Below are 22,859 nucleotides of genomic sequence, written 5' to 3'. Positions count from 1 at the left end.
ACCATGTATCTTGTCCTATTAAATTGCTAATCCTATCAAAATTACTTTATTTTTCAATTTGTACACCTATTCCACTTGTACAAACATTAAAATCAGCACAATCTAGAATGTTTTTAATATCCTGTTCTAGAATAAATTTGATTAACTCTATTCTCTCTGAATAGAATAATTTAGGCTGAAAAAAATCTCCAAGATCATTAAGTCCAACCTTTGACAGAACACACCATTTCAACTAAACCATAGCACTATGACTTCCTTGCAATGAGGGCCCGGAACTGAACTAATATTTTCCCTGTGGAGCCTCACATATGGTGCTTTTTGTTGAACAATTTGGATATAGCAAAAAGACAATTGTCTAAGGACCTAAATCTCTTGCAAAAGTGTCACAGTCTGCTTTCTAGCAGTACATAGCTGAACCAGTATTCAAATCTAGTAGTTACCTCAACTGCAGCTGAGTATTCAGAAGTATTCCTAGGTGGCAAACATGACTAATAAATCCTTACTCTGTTTTAAGAGAACATCTATAGCCTCTGCTATCTTTCCTACTTTTCCAGTTCAGCTAAAATCACACTTCTTTTATTTGTATTGCTCCTACCACTGCCCCAACTTGTGTACAACATGCACAACAGCAAAAGGAAGTAAGTGTGCCTGACTGCAAGTAAGCTTAGTGGATGTTTAAAAAAAAGGAATGTATGCACATACTCAAGCATACACACGTAGTGTGTATGTGTATAAGGCAGGTTATTCAAATAAAGGATGTTTTAATGGTTAAATTGACAAGCCATATCAGCACTAAATTTTGTACTAATGTATGTGTATGCACAGGCACAAATGTGTGAGTAAATCAGCCTGCATAAAGTGGGTTCTATGGAAACAACCTGTGCACACTCCTGGTTGTTCCCAGACGCCTCTTCAGGAAGGCAGGGCTGTGTGAGAGTGTCTGTCAGTCTGTGTGACTGGCACTGACCTGTACTCTGTGCCCAAGGTAGTGGTTCTTGGTGATGCCAAGTCAGAATGCACCGATGATATTCTGGGCGGGGGTCCAATTTTACATCACATGATAACTGTAGGATTAAAAAACAAAGGATGAACATGTCATGCATTCACATTGCACTGTCTACGACAATGGAATAATCTGTTCAGTTGTTTTTCCTTAAAAACAGTCTTTTCAAAAACTTGCATTTTGAGGTAAGATGGTGTCTAGTGCAAGATTAAAAGCTGTAGAAGGCAGAGACTGCAGTATTTAAGGAAATACAACTGTGATATTACAGTATCAAAGTATCTGAAGGAGTCTCTGTGCAGTAAGTGGAATATTCCAAAACTGTTCCTTTACTGAGAGTTTACAGATAGTATTTCTCTAGAAAAAAAAGCCTGGTCTCTTTGGATTACATTGCAGAAGGATAAAAATGGTATTCGCATTCAAAATCCTCCTAGCTCTGACAAAAGGAAAATGGCCAATCTTTGAAATGAAAAGACATACGGGCGATGGCTCATAATGGAAAATACATGCAAAAGTGAAGGTCACTGCAAATTGCTCTCTCTTTTAGAATATTTTAGCTGTGAGATGAAATCTGGATGCTTGAGGAAGGGCAAAAAAGAGACACGGGATAAGCTGTAAGAGAAGAGTGCATAGCCAAGAACACTTAGAAAACTACAAAAGTTGATGTATGCCTTGGTACTTTATTTGAATCAAAAACAGAAGAAGAAGACATTATAATAACATGCCTTAAATCTATATTAAATAGAGTTACACTATCCATGATTTATTAGAAAAGTGAGAAGAGTTTTATATTTCTTAGGGTGGGGATCATATGGGTTTCTTATATAAAAACTCAACAAAAAGGCTTTAAAGTTTGTATTTTCTATTGCTAATACAGAACTATCCAGCTCTAGATATTCACAGATTACTCTGCATTTTTACCATAGCCTAAAACAAATGTCTTTTTTAAACAGGAGATTGTCCTTGCTGCCTGATTGGCAAATGGCTGCCTCCACATCTCTATATCTCACTCCATTAGATGGCAATCTAACTCTAAAACATTACAGGACTGAATATTACCATTAACAGGGACTGAGGATGTGCCTCTATTTGTGTGAACATCCTTCCACCGCCAGACCTAGTCTAGGGCTCAGATTCCACAAACACAACAGCCTTTCAGAGCCCAAAGAGCTGGGCTTCAACCTCTTGTGAGAATTTTTAAATAGAGGACAAGCTTCTCACCCTGGCTTTGATGATGGTGGGCCGAGGATCCAGGATACCCTGCATTTTCCTCAGCGCAGGAACAACAAAGAGGTTGCAGGTGACGACAGCTGACACAGGATTGCCTGTAGGACAAAGAACAGCTGGTGGTGATGCCCTCTTGGTTTTCTCTGAAATGCTGAAAGTGAACTAATGTTTTATAGCAATTTCATTTTAAAGGACTCTACAGAGCTTTCCATGCAACTTTCAATTCCCTAAGAGAGTAGCAAAATGCTTTAGGACAAATTCTGAGGGGAATTCCACTGATTTATATGTTTTCTGTTGACTCACAAAAGAGGTCTATGACTACCTGTGAAACACCACTGTCTTACATATCTGGACTTCCCTAGACAACAGTTTTGAAAAAAATACTATAATCAGATGGATGCTCCACTGATCTCTCTCCTGTAAGAAAATGTCCTGCAGCAACTAGAGCAAGAGAGGGTAGAAGCAGTAGAGATACATCTGAAAACCACCAGCTTATCAAGAAAACAAGGATTCCTTGTGTAGTCAAAATTCATGGAAAGCCAAAGCAATAAGAACAAAATAAATTCCTCCTCATTTAGAAGGACAGAAATCCATAATGAAATCTCTATTCTAAACAAGTGCTTTCCCAGGGCACACAGCCAGCAGTGGTGCAGCCGTGCTGCCCTCTTTTGGTTCCACAGCATGAGCATGTTAAACAAAAATATTCCGTGACATGTTCCTTGGCATTCCCTCATTTTTGTCTTCATTTTCAGTATGTCAGAGTGGATGCGCTGACTTACACCCACAGGGTATTTATGGTGAAGGTGCAGGGAGCTGTAGGAAAAAACACCCCTGCGAAAAATAGAAGGAAATTGTTGGGTGGAAGAAATCCTAAGACCTGTACCAGAAAATTCTGAGGACACAGACAAAAAAAGAACTCTTTAGCACATCCCTGTAAGTCCATATCTTCTGGAAATTTCTGAGAAAATCTTACAGGTACCTTCCTTAGGGGCCAAAACCAGGCACAGGTGCTGTGAAGTGTCACTATTCTGTTTCATGTCTGACATCTATGCACAGCAACAAAAGTAATCCACAAAACATCTTACCTGGAAGCGCAAAGATTATTTTTCTTACGCCGTCAATATCCAGAGTTGCAAAAGTAGTTGGTAGGCTATAGAGAAAGGAAGTTATTTAATATCTGCATTAGAATTTGACTGAACATTATTGTATTATTTAAAACATTTGCAAAAGAAAATAAAAAAACCAGGACATCTCTCTCTCAGCAGTTCATTAGAACCTGCTGGTTATTCCATACTGGAAGTATAATCCTCTCTTTATGGTGACAGAATAATTTTTCTTGCTATGCAACTCTGAAGTTTTAAGTACACAAATTTGGAGAGGAAATATCTAAAAGGAAACGAACTAGTAATCAAAAAAATCTAAATCTTGTCTTCATGCCAGAAGCCAATTAACAATGAAGTAATACTGGAATTATGCAATTACAGAGCCATGTTTGTTTTTTATGTAAGGGTTCCCAATTTTTTATAACATTGGTGACTCTAGTTCTCTTACTCCAGTCTCTACAACAGTACTACAAGGAAGCAGTATTTCTGAGCAGCTAGTCTGCAGATGAGCAAATTCAGATACCACGGGCAGAGCTGCAGCCAGGTGACTCCCAGGTCTACCAATGAAGAGCTCTCTCTGCCTTTCAGAGCTGCTCAGTGATTTTGGTGACTTGCTGTGAGGGCAATTACTGTTCCACAAATAGGACAGCAATGTGACAGTTCAAGAATATGGCTGGCAAAGAGAAGGGACTCATCCATGAAAAAAAGATTTTATAGATTTTATATTAGTACAATCCTTTCAAACATTAGAAACTATACTAGCAGCAATAATAAGGCTGGTTTCCTTGGCTTTATCTCGAGCTGACCACTTCCACCTGGTCAGCAGTTGACAGTTTACAACTTTGAAGATTTGCTGCACTTTGATCATTATCACCTAGTTTTGTATCTGTTAAGACTCATCAATATCCTAGTTTACAGGGGAAATTAGTGTTTGATGTTCCTGTTTTAAAATGCCTCTAAAATGATGGGAACTATGTGCCAGACCTCCAACTATTATAACCAGTGCACAAACCAATGGACAAAAAATTGAATTGCTAATTCATATTTACTAGAAACTCTGAATTCTTGTGTGACACCTCAGCACCATCATTGGTAGAAACTTTCAGTACTTCCTTCTGTCAATGCAGTTAGACAAGATAACCCTACATGAGCTCAGCAACTTTCAGACCAAGTGGAGGGATGGTAAATTCCAAGTATGACCCTGCACTAATGAAGCACATCAAATACAGGCATACAAAAAATTCTGACTTCACTCTTGGCCCTTACTCAAGGGATTTTTCCCAATATAATAACAACAATCTACAATCTTTTAAGATGCAGTTAATAAAACCCAAGATACAATATTTTCTATTGCATTACAGCTAATGAAAAAGAGAGTGCTTACATTCTCAGTAAGAACTGATAAGCAAATGTTTTGGTAGCAATAAGAAATACCTTTCTTGTGGCATAAATTGAAAAGGGACGTTTAAGGGAAAAACCCCATTTCTTGAAGTTTTTCCAGCTAGTTATTTAAAGTTCATTGCTGCAGGTCTACAGAGGAGTCACCAGGAGAAAAAAATTATGTTCTCTTACATATAAGCCAGAACCAGAATTTAATATTCTGAATTCTCTAAATTGAGTTATCCATTTTTGTCAGCAGCAGAGACTGGAGTGCAGATTCTGCTTCTGGGACTTCCCTACATCGGTTGTAACAGTATAACAGAAGCAGTGAGCAATTTCCATGCTTGGGCTACATCCACCATGGGAAGAAACAAGCTTTTCCTCACTCACTCCTTTTGTGGAAAGGAGGTGGTGGTAGGAGCAGCACCAGCAGCAAGCCCACACGCGGTTCTTTACCAGACTGTACGCAGAGACAGCGAAAGTATTTGTCTGTTTTCACAGCAAACACCCACTTGCAGCTCTGCTCTGTGACAACAGCGCTGGGCTAGAGGGAATCATTCTGCAAAGCTGGGCTTGATCTTGTGTGGCTGGACCATTCTGACCCGGCTTGCAAACAAACTGCCCTCCACAGGGAGGCAGGCAGAGGGGCAGACACCTTTCTGCTCTTGCACTGTGGAGAAATGGGAACTCTGTTTTCAACATGTGTGATTTTCATTCTCTCTGCAGAGCACACTTTCAGACTTACTGATGAGCAGGGCCACAGCACAGAAAAGCAATGCTGAAACAGTTTTCTGGAGCAAGCTAAACACATAAAGGACTCTGCTTACTTTAAAATTACTGTGCTCAATGTGCCAATTAGACAAAGCTTTGTAAATTACCTGTCATTCCACCTCTCTCAAGGAACTGCTTGTAGGAATATAAATTATGCAAATTTTGAAGGGAAATGAGATACTCTTTAAGCAAACTGCCCATTTAATATCCTTATATTTCCTGGTTATTTCCTGGTAATGTCAATGTGAGCTCTGTGATCCCACTGAAGGCTGTGGCAATGTTTATACCACGCTGGCTTCCCACCAGTCCCCAAACCTGATTTGCAACAGTTATCAGAGAAATATCTCTTACTGATAAAAAAAAAAATCTCTGTTCCAGTTAATTTCACCCATAAAGATGATGACTAATCTGAAGAGCACTGATTTGGCTGCTTTTCCCTATTCTGTGGTTTATAGTATATTTGGAAAAGTGAAATCTACTGAAGCACTTCACTAGGATATTTGGCCCGATGTAGCCTCTATCTAGGCTGCCTAAGCAGAAAGATTTCTTACCCAGGTTTCATAAAAACTCTGCCAAAGTGAATCTGTGCGTGAAGATCAATATCCAGCACCTGTTTAAGATAGTCCTGTTTAATTAAAAAAAAAATAAAATTAAGTAACATCAAAGTGGCTTTACATCATCTAAGCATTCAAAGCAATTAATTAGTATCAAGTGAAGATGAAAATTTGCATATCCTGAAAGTGCTACAGCCCAGTGGGGAATTTTCAGCATTTGAAAGAAAGTGTTTTGCAAAAGAAGTAAAGAACAGACTCATTTAGGTGCCAAACCTGACTCCAGGAGAACATATATTTCCTTTAAATACATGTGCAGCATGAGAATTTTAGAGCACCCCACAAATACCTACTACTAAAACATTCTCCATGTCAAAGATGGAAAAAACCCTTTACGATTCAAAGCTAAGACTTTAAATGATCAAGTTATTTAAATTTTGCCATGAAAGCTATCAGTTGTAGATTAAGAGATCTCCTACTACTTTTGAAATCAATACTGCACTGTAGAAATCATAGTTTCCCAGGATACTGTAATTATTGTAATTTCTTGGCTCTAATGGTCTAATTCACAGTAGTTGGTTTTACATTACTTAGAAATAAAAAAACTGGTTTGTGAATGAGTTCAAGCTAAATTATTTTGCATAAACATGATTGATCCAGTTATTAAAACAGATGGAATTACTTGTTTAATCTTTATTGACAATTCCTAAAGATATCGTACCTTTTCTGTTGTGTTTAGGCTAAAGACTTGGGCCACAGCAGTCATCTGTGAAGGTACCCTTTGAAAGCAGTAAATCTGAAACTCCCTGGCAGTTAGCCCATTTTTTGGTGCATGTGTGTGTTCAAGTACTTGGAAAGCAGCAACTCATTTCAGCCAGGTGTTAACTCTCGATTATTAATTGCAGTAACCCCTCCTTTACTTTCTGTTTACTGTGTGGATGTTCATAGCTATTTCATTAAAAGTTAAGAAAGCTGCAGAAAGCTCAGTATCAGAGGGCAGATCATCAGTGGAATGTAGAGCCTATTGACTTTAGGCTGTTGCTTCAAATTGACTGGGCAGAAATGAGCTGATAGTCTGAATGTCTGTAAGACCAACCAGCAGTTCAGCTACTTCTTAGTGGTATTGTGTCTGCACTATGTTGCCACAATCCCAATTTAAAGACCAGTACTTGTCCTTGATTATTTTTCTAAGCATACTGGAGACAATAGGAATAATTGAAAGTTATTTGCACTGGTTTAATTAATTCTCCATTTTCAGTAGGTATCCAATGATGTGCTTTCTACTCAGAAAAGTAAACAAAACCAGCACTTCACGTTTCCCACCTCCTAATGACCATCTTTAGTATCTGTTAGTTATAAAAGATGTTTATTTTACCTGCCAAACTCACAGATTCAGCTTGGGATCAAAAAGTAATTTGAGTTTTCCTTCGCATAAGTCATGATTAATAAATGTCCTGCAGGTTCATCTATGCCCCACCAGCATCTGTGTATCCCTATTTTCTTTGATGGTTTTGGCACAGGGATAAGCAACAGGAACTCAATCAACAATTCTGTTAATGATTCAAAAGGCAAATATATCAGCTCACTGGGTCTCATATGTATTCTCTGTAGGACTATCAGGTGCAAAATGTGATCAAACTATTTTTGCAACAGATAGAGCTTTGGCACATTCAGGAAACAGATGTGCGGAGTAAAAAAAATACTATTTATATACTCAGGTTGCTTTTCAAAGTACCTTAAATCTATCTACATTTTACCTGCTCTAAAAATAAAGTCTATTGTCTTCATGTGCTATTAATCCAGCACCTTCCTCATCTACATAAATCATTCCTTAAATAAAAACACATTTATAATTCCCTCACATCAAGAATTAAAAGCTTCTCTGTTGTACTATGTCAACTACACTACAGAAACAAGAATGAACAGAATGAGCTTTGAAGATTATTTTCTTAAGTAATTCACACGTAAGTGTTCCAACAAAAGTAAGGTCCATTTTTAATAAACATTAATACAAAAGCAGTAGCTTGGACGATACACTCTGGTTTGAAATTCTTACATATATTGTAGGAAGTCAAACTGAAATGTTGCCTACCTTTTCCCCCATGGATACACCTCCTGACGTAATGATCACATCAGCACGGCTGATACCCTCGTTCAGTGCGTTCAGTAAATCATCTGGGCTGCAGGAAACAACAGGCAAGCAGATTAGTGGCAGGGAATTAATATGAGTTGTAATATAAGTCTGTGCGCACCCATACAGACGCTTATACACACTTGTTTTAAGAGAATAATACAAGCTCTTTTCCTTCTTAAGATTCCACACTGTTCAATTCTAGTCAAGAGCTGCAATCTCATTAAGTGAACACCACACTGTTTGGCACCTTTCTGTCTAAAGTTTGCAACAGGAACAGTGGGACACTTTAGACTGGGGCTGAAGAATGCTATTATAAGTGTCTAAGAGTATGCAATTGGCACAATAGGTAGTAATACAAATTGTGACACAGATGAACTGACAGGGAAATATAAAGGCACCTGACACATGAAAATTGCTGACCACCAAGCAGGCTGCAGTACTACCTGTCTAGCTTATCTGATGTGTGCAAAAATGGGGATGAGGCTCCACTTCAAACTTTTGAAGAGTGGGAGTAAATCCTTTGTTTCTTTTCCCTGTTAGAGGGCTCTGCAGCAAAGCCACCTGTACATATCCACTTCAGCTTGCAAAAATAAAATCCATGCTGTTAAAAGGTCTATTCACCTTCATGAGAAACAGTGCAATGGGAGCTATGATATTCTCCTTACAAAAAGTATAACTGTGAAGGAAATTACTGTCCCAACTCTTTTCTTTCCATTTTAGGTCTAAACTGGAAACTTTGAAGCAAGCATTAGATATTTAAGAGCAGTACTGATGCTAATTCAGAGCTTCAAGGCACGCAGCGGGGAAACTCTGTAATACAACTCACACAGGTCCAAAGGAATCAAAACCAATTTCCAATATATTAAATTCATACTCTGCATTTAACATTTGTGAACTGACCAGAAGCTGACCGGTTGCTATGAGTGTATTGCTTCTTCAACAGTATGTTTTCAGTTCAGTGATCCTGAAAGTTTTTCATGGGAGGCTGTTCCTACTTAGAATGCCATTGAAAGAATGGGCAATAAGGCTAGTGACTGCATGAAGGCCTTCAGCTCTAATACAGCACCTCAGGTAAATATCACACTACAACTACAAAACGCCATTGTGGGTGATGAATGCAGGCTGAAAATGGCATGAGGGCTATCCTTTGAGAGCTTGAGCTGTATTTTATCCAAAAGTAGACCTACAGCAGTGATTTTGGAGTTTGAGCTGAAAACACAAAAATTAGGAATATTATGCAAATTCTAGTTGACCTTTCAGAGACTAGCAGAAACTCTGTGTTTCCAAATGTCTCAAAAAGAAAAATCCTTTCCTCTGAGCATCCTTCCTTTGCCCATGGTTCAGTGAAATATAAGCAGCAGTTAGCATGATGTGATGCTAGGATGCAAGAATGAGTGCACTCCCTTACTGAGTAAATAGCTCAGTGCATGCAACCTTGCACATGCCTCATCTCACCAGAGAGCCCTCCAGCATCCTCTACCCTGGTTATGACTTACAGGCAGAAACACTCAAGACTCCTTCTCCACAGTGTCCAGTGACTGAAGCACCATGTTCTTTGGCATCACAGCGTAGTCATCCTGCACAACTTTATTATTTGTGCTAGATTACACTCCTCTCTAGGGTCAGATTGCTTTGTGAGAGGTAGGCAACAAGATACAGCAGAAGGAAGGGCAGATTGCTGTAGACTGCAATCAATAGGATAGAATTATACACAAACCCTTTTTAAAAGGAAATAGTGGCTGCAGTTCTGTGGCATGCCATCATGACTATTGTTCAGGGTACTGGGCACCTTGGATACTCTTAATGGCCTACAAAGAATCCCTAAACTGTTTTCTTTGGGAGAAAAATAAACAGGCCCAAGCAAAACCCTCTTCTTTGTTCTTTAGGAAAGTGAGACATTTTATCAGCTGCCCCTTCTGAAATCTCGGGATCATTTTCTCCAAAACCCAGCACAAGTCTTCACTAGTCATTGAAGGAAAGCAGAAAGGAGCAAGTCTGCTGTTGGCTACTTCTTCAAAACCAATTGTCTCCTATTGATCCTCTAAGTAGTATCTGTATGTAACAAGATATTATTTAAGATTATTATAGAGTTTGTAACAGGAAAAGTCTCTCAAGATCTAAGTATTCTTTAATCCTTGCCAGTGAGGCTGCTTGGAATGCAACAAGGAATACATATTCATTACCTGGGTCGATATGGGCATTCCTGAGGCACAGCAGTCAGACATATGCCACTATCACCAGCCTAAGATTGCTTCCAGTACATTTTTCTCATTAGGTTGTGATGGAGTTGAGGACCTTATCTTGAACTTGCTCCAGGCTGTTTCATTTTATCTTGTTTAATTATTTAAAAGTTATTCATAGGTAGCAAGTCTACCTGTCTGGAGACATGCTAATTCTGGATAATGAAGTGGGTTTGTTTTCAGTTGTGGTTTGACAATAATGGAAGGAACAATAAAAAGCAAACAAATATATATTTAAGTGTTGCTAAAGTTAAATAGAATGGAAAGGCAATTACTTACATATGGAATATATATGTATATATGTATTTGTATATACATTAAATTGCTTAACAAAGGAAAAAATTCCCCTTCCCCCTCCAAATAAGCCTAAACTCAAACCAGGTGAGGACACAATTCACAATTCACATCTTTCCTCATGAGGACAGCATACCACTGTATGGTACAGTTAATCAATCAGGTATTTTTATTTTGTAATGTAAAAAGCTGTATGTTACTGGACTTGGTGCATTTTTAGAATTTCCAGTAGAATGATCTGTATAATATACTTTTCTTCAGCATTTTTAAATTCTTTTCTTTACCATCTGAATAGTGCAAGACATTAAAAAATTCTATCATTAAAACTTATCCAGGCAATAGCACTGCATATCATCTTTAACATAGTTACAGAATGAATTTAATTATTTCAAAAGGAAAGATGGGATAGAAATTTTGTTGCAATAAACTGAATAATTATGTTAGCTTGGTTTTTATTTTGAAAAAAAGGAGGCAGAATTCCCTCCCTTTTTTGTCTCTTTTTTGGACATTTTTGGCAGACCTTTTTTTGCCATTCAGGTCTGCTTAACTTTATGTTGTACTTAAAGTTAGTAGTTCCGTGACTCTGCAATTAGCACCAAACACTCCTTTCAGGAGTCCCCTGTTGCAGTCTCCAATCAACACTGTGAACATTTCCCTCGCCTTCAGTGGATTTGATGCAGAGAGTCATTACTCAAATTGCATGCTAACCCTGAGTGGATACAATCAGATAACAAGACACTACTTATTGTTGCATTTGTTGTGTAACAGTGAGCGGCTGCTCCTTTAGATTGAAAAAGTATATAAAAGGAAAGGGAATAAATAATGAAAACAATTAGATTCTGAAAGAATAGGTGACTTTGGCATCTGAGTATAGCATGACAAGATTGTTTTAAAAGGCAGGTGACAAATTGCCATGAAGCTGAGAAATAACACACTGTCTGAGCAGGGGCAAATCAGAAGCTATATTCTGAAGCAGGGCAGGATACTGGATTCGCTAGATTAATGGTCTAATGTACTACAATAAATCCTTTAAAATATCTTGTCAAAGTGCTATTCTTGGATTTTTTTCCTTCATGGACAGAACTGTAACAGGTGCTAAAATATAATGGTGAATACCTTAATCAATGTAAAGCAGATTTTGATGGGAAGTCTAATTTCCAGATGGCAAAATTACTCAATTTCATTTGGTGATTTTCAAAGTCAGAGTGACATTGTGCACAAAAAGGGAATGTGCTTTTCTAACATGCTGCAACTTATTAAAAACGTTATATTCAGGTATGTTTCAGATCACATCTGATCATCTTTTTTTAATACCTTGAAGAAAATTTGTTATTTAAGGACTGCATACAGTTTATGAAACTATTCATATACATAAATAAGGAACAAATCCAAACTTTCTCTCAACACCTGGAGCAGATTGTGTCTGCATAAATATTATGTGTATTGTACACACATTTTTGAAGCTGCATAGTAATTTGCATAAAGAGTGGAAGTATTTTTAGCTACATCTTTATATTCTCTGCTAATTTTGTCACTCTGATAGAGTGTCTATTCTACTATCCCCGTTTCCTGATCCTTCTTGTTCAGTTTGTGGAACAGAATGAGCAGTATAATCTGGAAATTGGTTGGAGGGTAACTATTGTACAATGGCAGCAGCAAAAATCCAGTAAGTAAATGTGTGACATTGCAGCTGACTCTTGCTTTCATTGATTTGAAGAGAGGACTTGCAGGATGGCAGTGCAGCAGGAACACCTTCTGGATTCATGAAAAATTCTGGTTATCAAAGTTAGTTTGCGGAAAACTTATTCAACACTTGAGCTGTCAATTGAGTTGTCTTTGAACAGAAAAGATATACAAGAAAGCTTAAGAGCTTGAACAAGAAAACGATGCAAGCCTCATTAAAATAGACATCAGGCATGTAAATTTTCTCCTTTCTACTCTCAAAAGAAATAGCTACATTATAGTCAAGACCAAAGAATTCTCTGTGTTTTAAGTGCCAGTCTGAAGTACCCTAAATTACAGTGTAATTTTCTCTTTCACATAGAAATCAACACATGTTAATTCACTCTTGTTGATCCTATTGTTGTGCTTCACTGTCATTAATTATCAATCTGTCAGCTTTTTCTGTGATACAACCCTTAACAGCAGCACTTTGATACATGCAATTAAACCGCTCAGTTTTATAATTTAATATAGAAAACAAATAACAGCAAATGTTCAAAAAAATCACCTACCACTCTGCAATAAAATGAGAGATCCCAGTTAAAATGGGACTAGAACCTTTAGTTAGGACTGACTTACCAAGCCATTGTCACAGTACAAAACCCATAGCTGGTTACTGATTTCCAGGACCATTTCCACCACATTCTGTGCCACAGGAGTCTCGTTCATCCAATGCAAGCTCATTACCTGACAGTCACTGCCTGTGCTTGCTGCCCACTGCCACACACAGCTGCTGCTATTGGGTGACTAACAGCAACACTCGTGGTTGTTGCATTTCTCTGTTTTATAAACCCAGGTCTTCTGGTAACCTTTACTTGCAAAATGTGTGCATGCACCATCACAGTCAGCACCTTGAGCCTGTGTGCTTTACAGAGATCCTGGACACAGACACAGAAAGATACACATGCACCATAATGCACTAGATGCATGCACAAGTGTCTATTGTGAGTTCAAAAGCAGAGCTGGCCAAACTTTCTTGCCTGCTGTTTTACTTTATTTGAAAGTATCTCAAGTGTTTCAGTTATATTATATTCTGAAAGACATGATTCTTCACAAATTCTGAGGAGCTACAGATTCCTGGACACGCAGTGAGAATGGAAGTGCTTAGCAGTGATGCTACACAACCACACTAGAGACCAAAGTAGTCCAGCTGCTCTCTAAAATACAGTAGTTGACTGCAAACTTCAACTAGAGGTGCCCTGAGCTTAGCACATTCTGCATATGTTCCTACAAACTGGCAACAGTGGTTTGTACTACTTTTGCATCTTAGGAAGTCTCTTACCTGCTAAAGAGATGTTCCAGAAGAACAGGTTTAACTGAGGTACAAAGACCTGCTAGAAATTCCCACTGCATGCAAAGATCCCAGCTAAACTTCTAGTTCTACCTCCAAAATAACAAAGAATTTGCCAAATTAAAATTTTCATCAAATGGTCTACTTGCTGTATTCAGAGATCTCATCAAGCTCAATGACATTTCTTCTTGAGGAAAGATGGGATATGGATTTGATCCTTTAAGATTAACTCTCATTTTTTCACTGCTCATTCAGCTGAGGTGACAGATTTCAAAATGAATAGATGAATGCAGCGAGGCATAAAGACAGAGTCTGTCACCCACTTCTCACCTCACGGCCAAGAGGAATACTTTGCATATCAGTAATTTGCAGGATGCAGAATGGTGCATAGATGCCATTATTTTTAGCCAACTAAAATCCACCTTCTGTAGAATATAATATTGAGTGTAAATCGATGAATACATTTCACTGAATGCAATTCAATGAACGAATATTTGACAGTAATAGGAATTCTGTGTTTTGACTTGTATGGTTCTTGCAAGCAGAAGAAAATCTAATTTTGATGGTGTATGCAGTAACATATGGACACACTTCTGAAACTGTATTTGTTTCAAAATTCTTAACTGTATTTCATCATGTTCTCATAATGTATCTTCCTTTTACCTTCTGTGGTATTTCCCTGGATCACTCTGAACAGATGCAGTATGTTCTCCCTAGGAAAATAGGCCAGCTTGTGAAGAAAGCTGGAATAATTACAGCAGCTTTTGGCTTGTTTGACATAGCTATGTAAGTTTTTTCTATTTAACAGAAATATTAAAGAATCTGTCTTTGGTACTTTTTGCTGTTCCTTTGATTGCTGCTGCAAATATAAATGTTACATGTATGAACTTTTAGGGATTTTGGTTAGAGGCCTTCAATTAGAGGTCTTCAACTTTTTGCTGAAGTAACCATAAGAGCTGTCTAATGCCTTCAATGTCTTTTTTTCTATATCAGGATGATAATAGATTTTCTTCCACTGTTTCCTTGATCTGCTTCAGAAGATTCCCACTTATATTTATGCCGGAATGACAAAACATCAGAGAGGTCAGAAAAACAGAGAGCCATGGGAGTGCTACAGGACAAAGTCTCATGCACAGAAGCCAGGTGCTTATGCACTGTGGGCATGAAGGGGCCTCGAGCACATCCTTGTCTGCTGCAAGCATTTCAGGGTGAATTGTAATTTTTTCCATAAATGCTAAAAGAACAAGACCAAAGCTTTGATAACAGCTGGCTTCAGTTGCTGTGCCATTATAGTGACTCTTGAGCACTTAATTCTCTCTAAATCCAGTACAGTGTGTGTCCTTTGAGTGTAAGAAGCAGCCTGAGAACTGCCAGTTTCCACTAATTAAAAAACTATTCCTGGCTATTTTTGCTGGCTGAAGATAATGAACCTTATCAGTACACTTACCAGAAATCCATTAGTTTTTCTAAGAAATTGGATGGGATTACACAGGTAAAGATTTTTATTTTATCTTCCTTCTTACAAAGGAAGTGAGTCAATGTGGAGTCACTGAAAAGTTTTCACTTTTTCAGTGCACTGGTGAGTCTGAAGGGCAACTGTGGTTCTGCAATTGTTTCATTTAGAGCACTCATGAAATGAGAATTAGCTTACACTGACACAACTGAAAATAAAATGTATGATGGATGTAATTAGTGCCAGTTGTTTACATTTAGCAAATAATATCACCAAATCTGACACATAGTGAAATGGCATTGTAATCACAGAATTTCTTACCTTTTCATTTTACTTTAGCTTCCACTGTAAGAGTAAATTTTCAATAAATTTAAAAGGAATTTAAAATTATTTAATTCTGTTTACCCCTGTAAACTGGTGTAACTGCTATTGATCTGCAGTCTGGATGTCTCTAGGACAGATAGAAAGGCAGTCCCTAAAAGCAATGCCTCACAATGAAGCAGTTACAGTGAAGGCTTTCTCTAGGAAGCTCCAGCCCTTACAGAATCATAACTTAATCACTCGGAAAAACGTCTGTCTTCAGAACAAAAATGATCGGGAAGCCACAGGTTGGAGACAATATAAAAAGATTCTCTGACATCAGCTGTGTCCTAAAACAAGCCGTTATTTTTTAGAAAATACCAAATGAAATATAGCATTGATTTTTGTTTCCTAAAAAAAATTAAAATTCTCCATGAAGAGTAAACTACAGTGTTAGAAATAAATGAAGAGAAGGAACTGAGAAACTTATCCCGTTTGAGACCAGCAACTTAATTTTTTTGACAGCTGCTAGTTAGTGGAAGGAACTAGAACTTCATTTGTCTCTACATTACTGGACCATATTCCTTCAAGCACAAAGATGATTTAAACTTAACAAAATGCCCATTGCCTTTTCTCCTGCTCTGGAAGCAGAAGCATTTTTTATTCCTCATGCTTTGGGTAGGAAGACTTATTCTAGGGGTTGGTTTTTGTTGGTGCTTTCTCTCACACTGCCTAGAAGAGACTAAAGCTTGTTTAATGCTTTACGCAGTAGCAATGGGTTGTGAACTGACTTGTATGAGGAATTCCAAGTCCATCACCTGCTGGTAGATTTCATCTTTTAAGTAATTTCAGATAAAGCAGACAGTCTGTATCACATTCTTCACATTAATTTAAAATGTTTTAAATAGAGCAGACTCTCATAAATTTTTTGGATGTATAGTATAGCTAAAGATTTAGTCCATTACATGATAAAAACCTAGATTTATAACAACCTGGCTTCAGCATGAATAACTAATTGCTAAACAAGAACCAGTTTTTTGAAAGCCAGGGATAGATTGACTCAGTCACGAGAACAGCAATTTGTTTTGTTTTCCAGTATGCAAACATTAAGCTATAACCCAATCCTCCAACTTTTTCTTACAAAAATGGGCCCATTTACCCTAGTGAGGATCCTCACATGTGAAGTTTTCAGGTACAGTCTTCAATAGGATTTTCATTCCTTTTCTACCTATTTTTATTTCCTACGTGAACAAAATAATAGAAACTCATTATTTCTGTTTGTTGATAGAGAAAATGACAGGTGGCTTGTTCTCCCTCTGTCATCACTCCTGCTCCTTAAGCCTGTCTGTGTTAAAGGGCAAGTTCTGAAAATTAATCTCTATTATTAAATCATCTCCCTGAGTAAGACATAGTATATAATTGCATATGTATTTTGGAAAAAATGCATAGTGCATACTTTAGGGATTTTCTGAATGTTTCAGTTGGCTTGCTTTAGAAAAGTGGAAAACCAAGTATGCAGTATCCCAGCCTCACAGAACCTCCTGAGCTGGAAGGGCCCCACAAGGATCACTGAGGTCCAACTCCTGTTACAACTGAAGAATCACAGCAGTGACTTCCCTGGATCCCACTACTGCCTTCAAGCAGGATTTTCCCTAATTGGCTCAGTTTTTAAAAGGGAAAAACCCTGATGGATAACGATGTTTGCTGCTACTGATGAGTATACTGTAAACATTTTAATTTTAGCAATGCTGTGGAGCCATGTAAGCCTACAGTGCGCTGGTGCGTGCGAACTTAACCGAAAAGGCAGAGCTACCTAATGGAGAGAACAACAGACCACCTGCTCCTGCAGGCCAAGGCTGGCAGGGATCGTGCTCCAAGCTCTGCCCTGACAGACACCTGGCCCGTGAGCATGCACGTGCCTCACCGTCCCAAGTGGTTCAAAAACAGTGCTCACCAATCTGGCAGGCCTGTCTCCGCAGTGTTCTGGAAGCTCTGTGTCCCTTCTTCTTTAAAAACATCTGGCTTCCTGAGGGTAAAGGAAGCAGAAGGGGTGTAACAACGAGCCAGGGAAGGAGAGAGTCTCCTGGGGTCAAAGGGAAGCTCTGTGCCCAGCTGTGTCCCCCTTGGTGGCTCTAGGTATTCAATGTCACCACGGCCAGCCAACGGCAGAGAAAGGGAGCGCACGGGAACATCTTTTCCTCACAGTTCGGGTGGGCTTCTCCCAAGAAATGAAGAGTAAAGTTATGGAAGGATTTAGGCTCAACTGGACATGCCAGCAAAGCATGGTCCATCTTTCCTTGCAGTGTCTATGGAGGAACTTCTTTACTCTTGACTTCAAAACAAAGCAAAATGAAGTGTTAACTCGACGTTTTGGAAGGAGGATTACAGATAATGGGAAAATATTTGGAGATGGGCCCCATTGAAACATTTTTACTCACACTTTTAGCTTCTTATTCAGGAAATAGGTCTCAAGGCATAATAACTGTCACCGGGGGGAAAGAGCTGTAATTATCCTAATTTTATAACTCCATAGTCAATAAAGATGCCACTTCATTCATGAGAAGCTTCATACCCTGCTACAAGAAGCAGGATTAGAAAAAATGTCCAAAACTGAGAAAGTTACTCCTATCAAGACCTTATTTAAAACAATTAATGATTTGTTATGAATTCCCAATTATGAAAGCAGCATTACCTTTCACATATATTTCTTCCAAGTCAGTTTTGCTGTGAAAAAACTATTTTTAGATAGTGTCCTTTGTAAAAGGAATATGAAATCAATAGAAATGACGTTTTAATACTCTTAAATGTAGGGCAATTAAATGCTAAAAAATCTTCATTAGACACGAAGATTTATAAATATACCTTTAAAAAAACCCCTGAAATCAGATATTCGTGATTGAAATGGACCATGACATCAGTCATCACTGTGTGACTCCTGAGCCATTTCTCCATATCAGCTGGCTAGACAGTTAACAACAACAAAGCCAACCTCCCTCCCCAGTCCATGGCCAGCTGAGCCTGCACGAGGCGGCTTCAGTCTGGTTTGCAAAGATCATTTCTGTGCTGCAGACACTCATGTCCTGTCTGACTGGGGAATGTGAGAAGGGCCAATGTCCCTACACTACTGTTACACATGCCCAAAGTCACTTCCAACACTGAAATCTAAAATCCTCTTTTGTCACCTTGTAAATCCCCACCATGTTCCTCCTCATAGTTCATAAAGAGAGTCTGGCAGATTGAATGCATACTTATGTTGATAGGAAGAGATGGAAAAATATTCAAGTTATTCAGGTTAAAAGTTTAGATGTCCATTTCTTTCTGACAGGCTTCCCAAGAAAACCATTTCCTAAAATGGCTTCAGTCTCTCGTTTTCTCTTCCATTCATTGCCAGAGTGACAAAGTCAATCTCTGTTTCTCAAAACAGGGTACCCGTGCCATGAAGTGACACACAAAAGACTTCGAGATTTCATGAATGATCCCAGATTCTGGTTTAACCACCAATGTTAAAGTCAGCAGTCTCAACAATCCAAAATCTTTTCCAGCATGATGCTAAGCTCTGTTGTGTAATTTCTGCTGGTACTAGTCTTCTGATTTTATGCTTCTACTATGTATTGTCCATTAGAATAACATAAAAATTAATTTAATTTTCTGAAATAATACTTAAGAGATTATTTGCAACCAGGAGAAATAACTCACATTTTTTTTATGATTTAGTATTTAAAATAGTGTGAGAACCTCCCTGAACTCGCTTCTGTTGGAATTGTAAATAAATATGCAATCTCACTTTGATATAAATATCAAAGCATTTGATTTAGTTTCCTAATAACTAATTACTATCACTGTTAAAATTATGCTTTACTTACACTCTGAATCAGTCTAACTTGAATACATAGGCATTGCTGCTGAAATAGAAAGCTTATTAAGTTTGTTCTCCATGTGGCTCAGTGTTACTGGAAGGTAATCAAGTGATCTTGTAAGAACATCTGTTGGACTAAACAGCCTGAGTTCTGGTTTTACTTTAGTACTCAGTCCATCTTTTAACCACTTAAGAAATTTAATGGTCCTTGTCCTGGGAATACAAGGGTGAGGGCGAATTTCATCTTCTAATTCTAGAGGAGATTAGCTCTTTTATATATATATATATGTGCTAGAACTTGTATTTAGATTATTCACAAATGTTTCCTTAAATCTTTACTTCTTAGGATATAAACCTCCAGCCTGTAAATTTCACTTATATTCTTTACTCCTCTACAGATGAATTCATATTAGGCTGTATTAACAGGCAAATATTACTTAACCCAGTTTTGTAAGTGATTCCTATCACTGACATAGTGAGCCATCTTCAGTGTTCACCACCTCTTTGGCTGTTCTGTATCTACTGCCTTTATTAGTTTTCATTGCTTTCTTCTAGGATATCAGTAAAATTTCAAGTCTCAAAAATTTCTCAGTGACTTGGAAACTCAAATTCCTGTATATGCTCTAGGCATTAAGAAGGTTGAAAGTCATTTAAGTGAAGGATACTTTGGCCTCTAGAAGCTGAAATTCTCTTGAAAACAGAACTTATCTCTTCAAGGACTTTTAAAATTGTTAACTTAAGCCCCAAAAATAGACCACAAAAAAAAGTATTCTTTATTTTCCTCAAACAAATAGATTCTCTCTGTTTTCAAAGACAGGATTTTCAAAGTGTTCTGTCCTCTTTATTATCTGCTCTTTACTGCCATGTGCTACTACTGAGCTGCGATTCTAAACATGCTAATTCAGGAAGGAGCCCATGCTTGTGTTGAACACAGTTAGGAGAATGGCACTCTGCTGTGCATTAGCTTTGCACCAGTCACCTCTGCAGCATGAAATTTTATTACCTGTCACACTATGTAGTTTCCTACTGGTACAGAAGACTCCCTAGGACTTGCACTGCCCCATTTCACAAGTTCTTTTTTCACCTTTGTTTAGGCTGAGACGTTCCTTTGTGGTGTTGGAAGATGTGCATTAGATGAGATGACTTGTCAATATGACAACTTATCTGAAGATTTCCCTAATGAATATCAAGAGTTGTTGTGACAGATATTAAACATTTCTGCTTGAAAAGGAGAATATTCTTGACAGGGCACAAGGAAGGAGAGGACATCTACATCTGAATCACCTTCAAACCATTACTCTGTGTTCCTGCATTCATTAGGCTATGATCAAAATTTATAACAACATCATTTTGTGAGTAGAACTGGAAGTGAAGTCATTTTAGCAAAACCTAATATTGTGACATTTAATATACTGTCTTTTCTCTAGCATTTTCTTGCAGCCATTTGTTAAATGATACTACTACTACTACTAATTTGGTTCACAGTATATTTGCTTTTACCCAAGCTGGCATTAAGCTGGAGCAGGGAGAGACCAGGATTCTGTGCCTGGATTTTGCCCATAACTCATATTCCAACTCGTATGATGATATATATCAGGCTGATATTGCATGAGAAATTTTGGAGTTGGAACAGTTTCTTCCCTCTCCTCCCTCCACTCCAGATGTTCCACCTATATTATAACAGTAGTAATTACATGCAAGCCTCACAAATACAAAAGATTTAAACCTTTTTTTGGGATGACAAACTTAAAATTGAAGCTGACTAAATCCTTCAGTAAGATTTCAGTATCTAACTATCAAAGCTTTTATTTTAGGGATATCACAGACTAGTGCTGTTACAACAGCAAGGGTGATTTTTAATAGGTTTACCTGTCATTTAGGAGCTCTATGTCTAATAGTATGTCAAAAAGGAAAGGTAAACAAATAAGAGACTAAACACTTCCCATGTAGAAAAGCTCTCACAAACTGCTGATTTAATAACTGTTCAGATAAATCTTTCAAGCAAGTGATGAAATAATATGAATTTCCTGAATTTTTCTGCTAAAGAGACAGACTCTCTCTCCACTGTGAAATCACAGATTCACAAATGAAAATGCTGTTGGAAGCAACTAAATATTATACAGGCCTCTGAGAAAAATTATAAGGGAATTAGAAAATAGGGAAAAGAATGCAGAGAAGGGGAAAATGCACTCATGTAAACAAAGGTAAAAACAGAGGAAATTGAATTCATTACATACACGATCAAAATTCCTTAGCAAGCCTAATAAGTCTTTCATAGGAGAAAAGCTGTCAAAGCTGAAGACCACTTTGTAAAACAGAGGCCCATACTGCAGCAGATTTTGCTAGGGATAAACTTTACACTTTAAACAATGGAATACAAAAAACAACACAAATGAAATAATCAGACACAAAAATATCCTGACAATTAGACTTCTACAGATCAGATCAGATATGCAACTTATTTTTATCATCGGTTTCCAAAAAAACAAATAAATTCATAAACTATAAGATAAGCAACGCAAATGAAAGCCTTTTTAACTTGGTCTTGTTATTAGGAGGCAACATTGAAAAGTACATTAGAATACCAATTTTAACTGGCCAGTTGTTTTTTTAATTTTTAGCAAGTGTGTCTGAGATTCAGACAAGAAATGTAAGACACAACAGTAACAACAGTATCAGAAGGGTTCTTCCTTTCCTTAGCTTTGCATTTGTTTCTTGTGTTTGCAGTAGCTCTGGAAATGGATTTATCTTCCATTTCTACTCAGAGATGTGTGCTTTTGAAACAGCTTGGCTTTTACGTGCTAAGAACACAAATAGAGAAAATTTTGGCTTCTGGCCAGACCTAACTTCAGCTGTATCACATTCCCAGGTCTGTTGCTTTCTCCTATTGCTTTCTTCTAGGATTTCAACTGTAAACTTTATCTATAGGTTTTGGAATGGCCGTTTTTTATTTTGAATATTGTGTGATATGTACAATTTATGAGAACAGAAATGATGGTGACAATCTCAGAAATCATTAAAATGCTCGCAAAAGAAATATAATATTGGTTTAAAATGAAAGTGCAACTTTAGCCTAAGTCAGACTTGAGTGGTCAGTTCAAAATGTAACTTCATGTATGATTAATATGCAAAGGCATTTTAAAAATGCTTCTAACTACTCTTCAGAAACCCAGACATTCAGTGTGCTTTCCCATCTTTTTACATTCTCTGTGTTTACATGTATCACAATCCTGGGCTTTAAAGCAGCTGGACAAGCTAATTTTTTACCTAAAAATCTCTGAGTGATTTGCATGCTGAAATTATATATAGAAATAACCTCTAAATTTGTCTTTGCAAATAATACTCTAAAATTTTTTTTATGCTTGAATATTAGAACTGCAAATATGATTGAAGAGGATTTCCATGGCTGTTAGAAACCTGAGCCATTACAGCTACTGTAATACTCAACTGTGCTCCCTATTATCTTCTGTCCCCCACTCCATTAGTGCTTATGGTGCACAGAAAGTGATACTCCCAGTAAAATGAAGCAAAATTTAC

General features: G+C 37.7%; 1 protein-coding gene across 15 annotated transcripts in view; it reads right to left on the bottom strand.

The window, feature by feature from the left end:
• GPHN (gephyrin) overlaps window positions 1-22,859 on the bottom strand; it is a 261,241-nt gene that overhangs the window by 1,240 nt on the left and 237,142 nt on the right. For 9 of the 15 annotated variants that reach the window (XM_058027378.1, XM_058027381.1, XM_058027385.1 and 6 more), the window contains 5 exons: window positions 8,125-8,212; window positions 6,033-6,106; window positions 3,313-3,377; window positions 2,222-2,325; window positions 968-1,064 (listed from right to left, as the gene is read on the bottom strand). In XM_058027378.1, coding sequence (XP_057883361.1) covers window positions 968-1,064; window positions 2,222-2,325; window positions 3,313-3,377; window positions 6,033-6,106; window positions 8,125-8,212 — 428 coding nt within the window. Of the gene's footprint in view, window positions 1-967; window positions 1,065-2,221; window positions 2,326-3,312; window positions 3,378-6,032; window positions 6,107-8,124; window positions 8,213-17,420; window positions 17,493-22,859 lie in introns of all 15 variants that reach the window. The other 6 variants (XM_058027375.1, XM_058027377.1, XM_058027380.1 and 3 more) reach the window with 1 other exon arrangement.

This window comes from Melospiza georgiana, chromosome 6 (assembly GCF_028018845.1).
Source record: "Melospiza georgiana isolate bMelGeo1 chromosome 6, bMelGeo1.pri, whole genome shotgun sequence".
NCBI classification, from domain to species: domain Eukaryota; kingdom Metazoa; phylum Chordata; class Aves; order Passeriformes; family Passerellidae; genus Melospiza; species Melospiza georgiana.
Note: the sequence above shows the minus strand (reverse complement) of the source record. Positions and strands in the feature narration are given on the sequence as shown.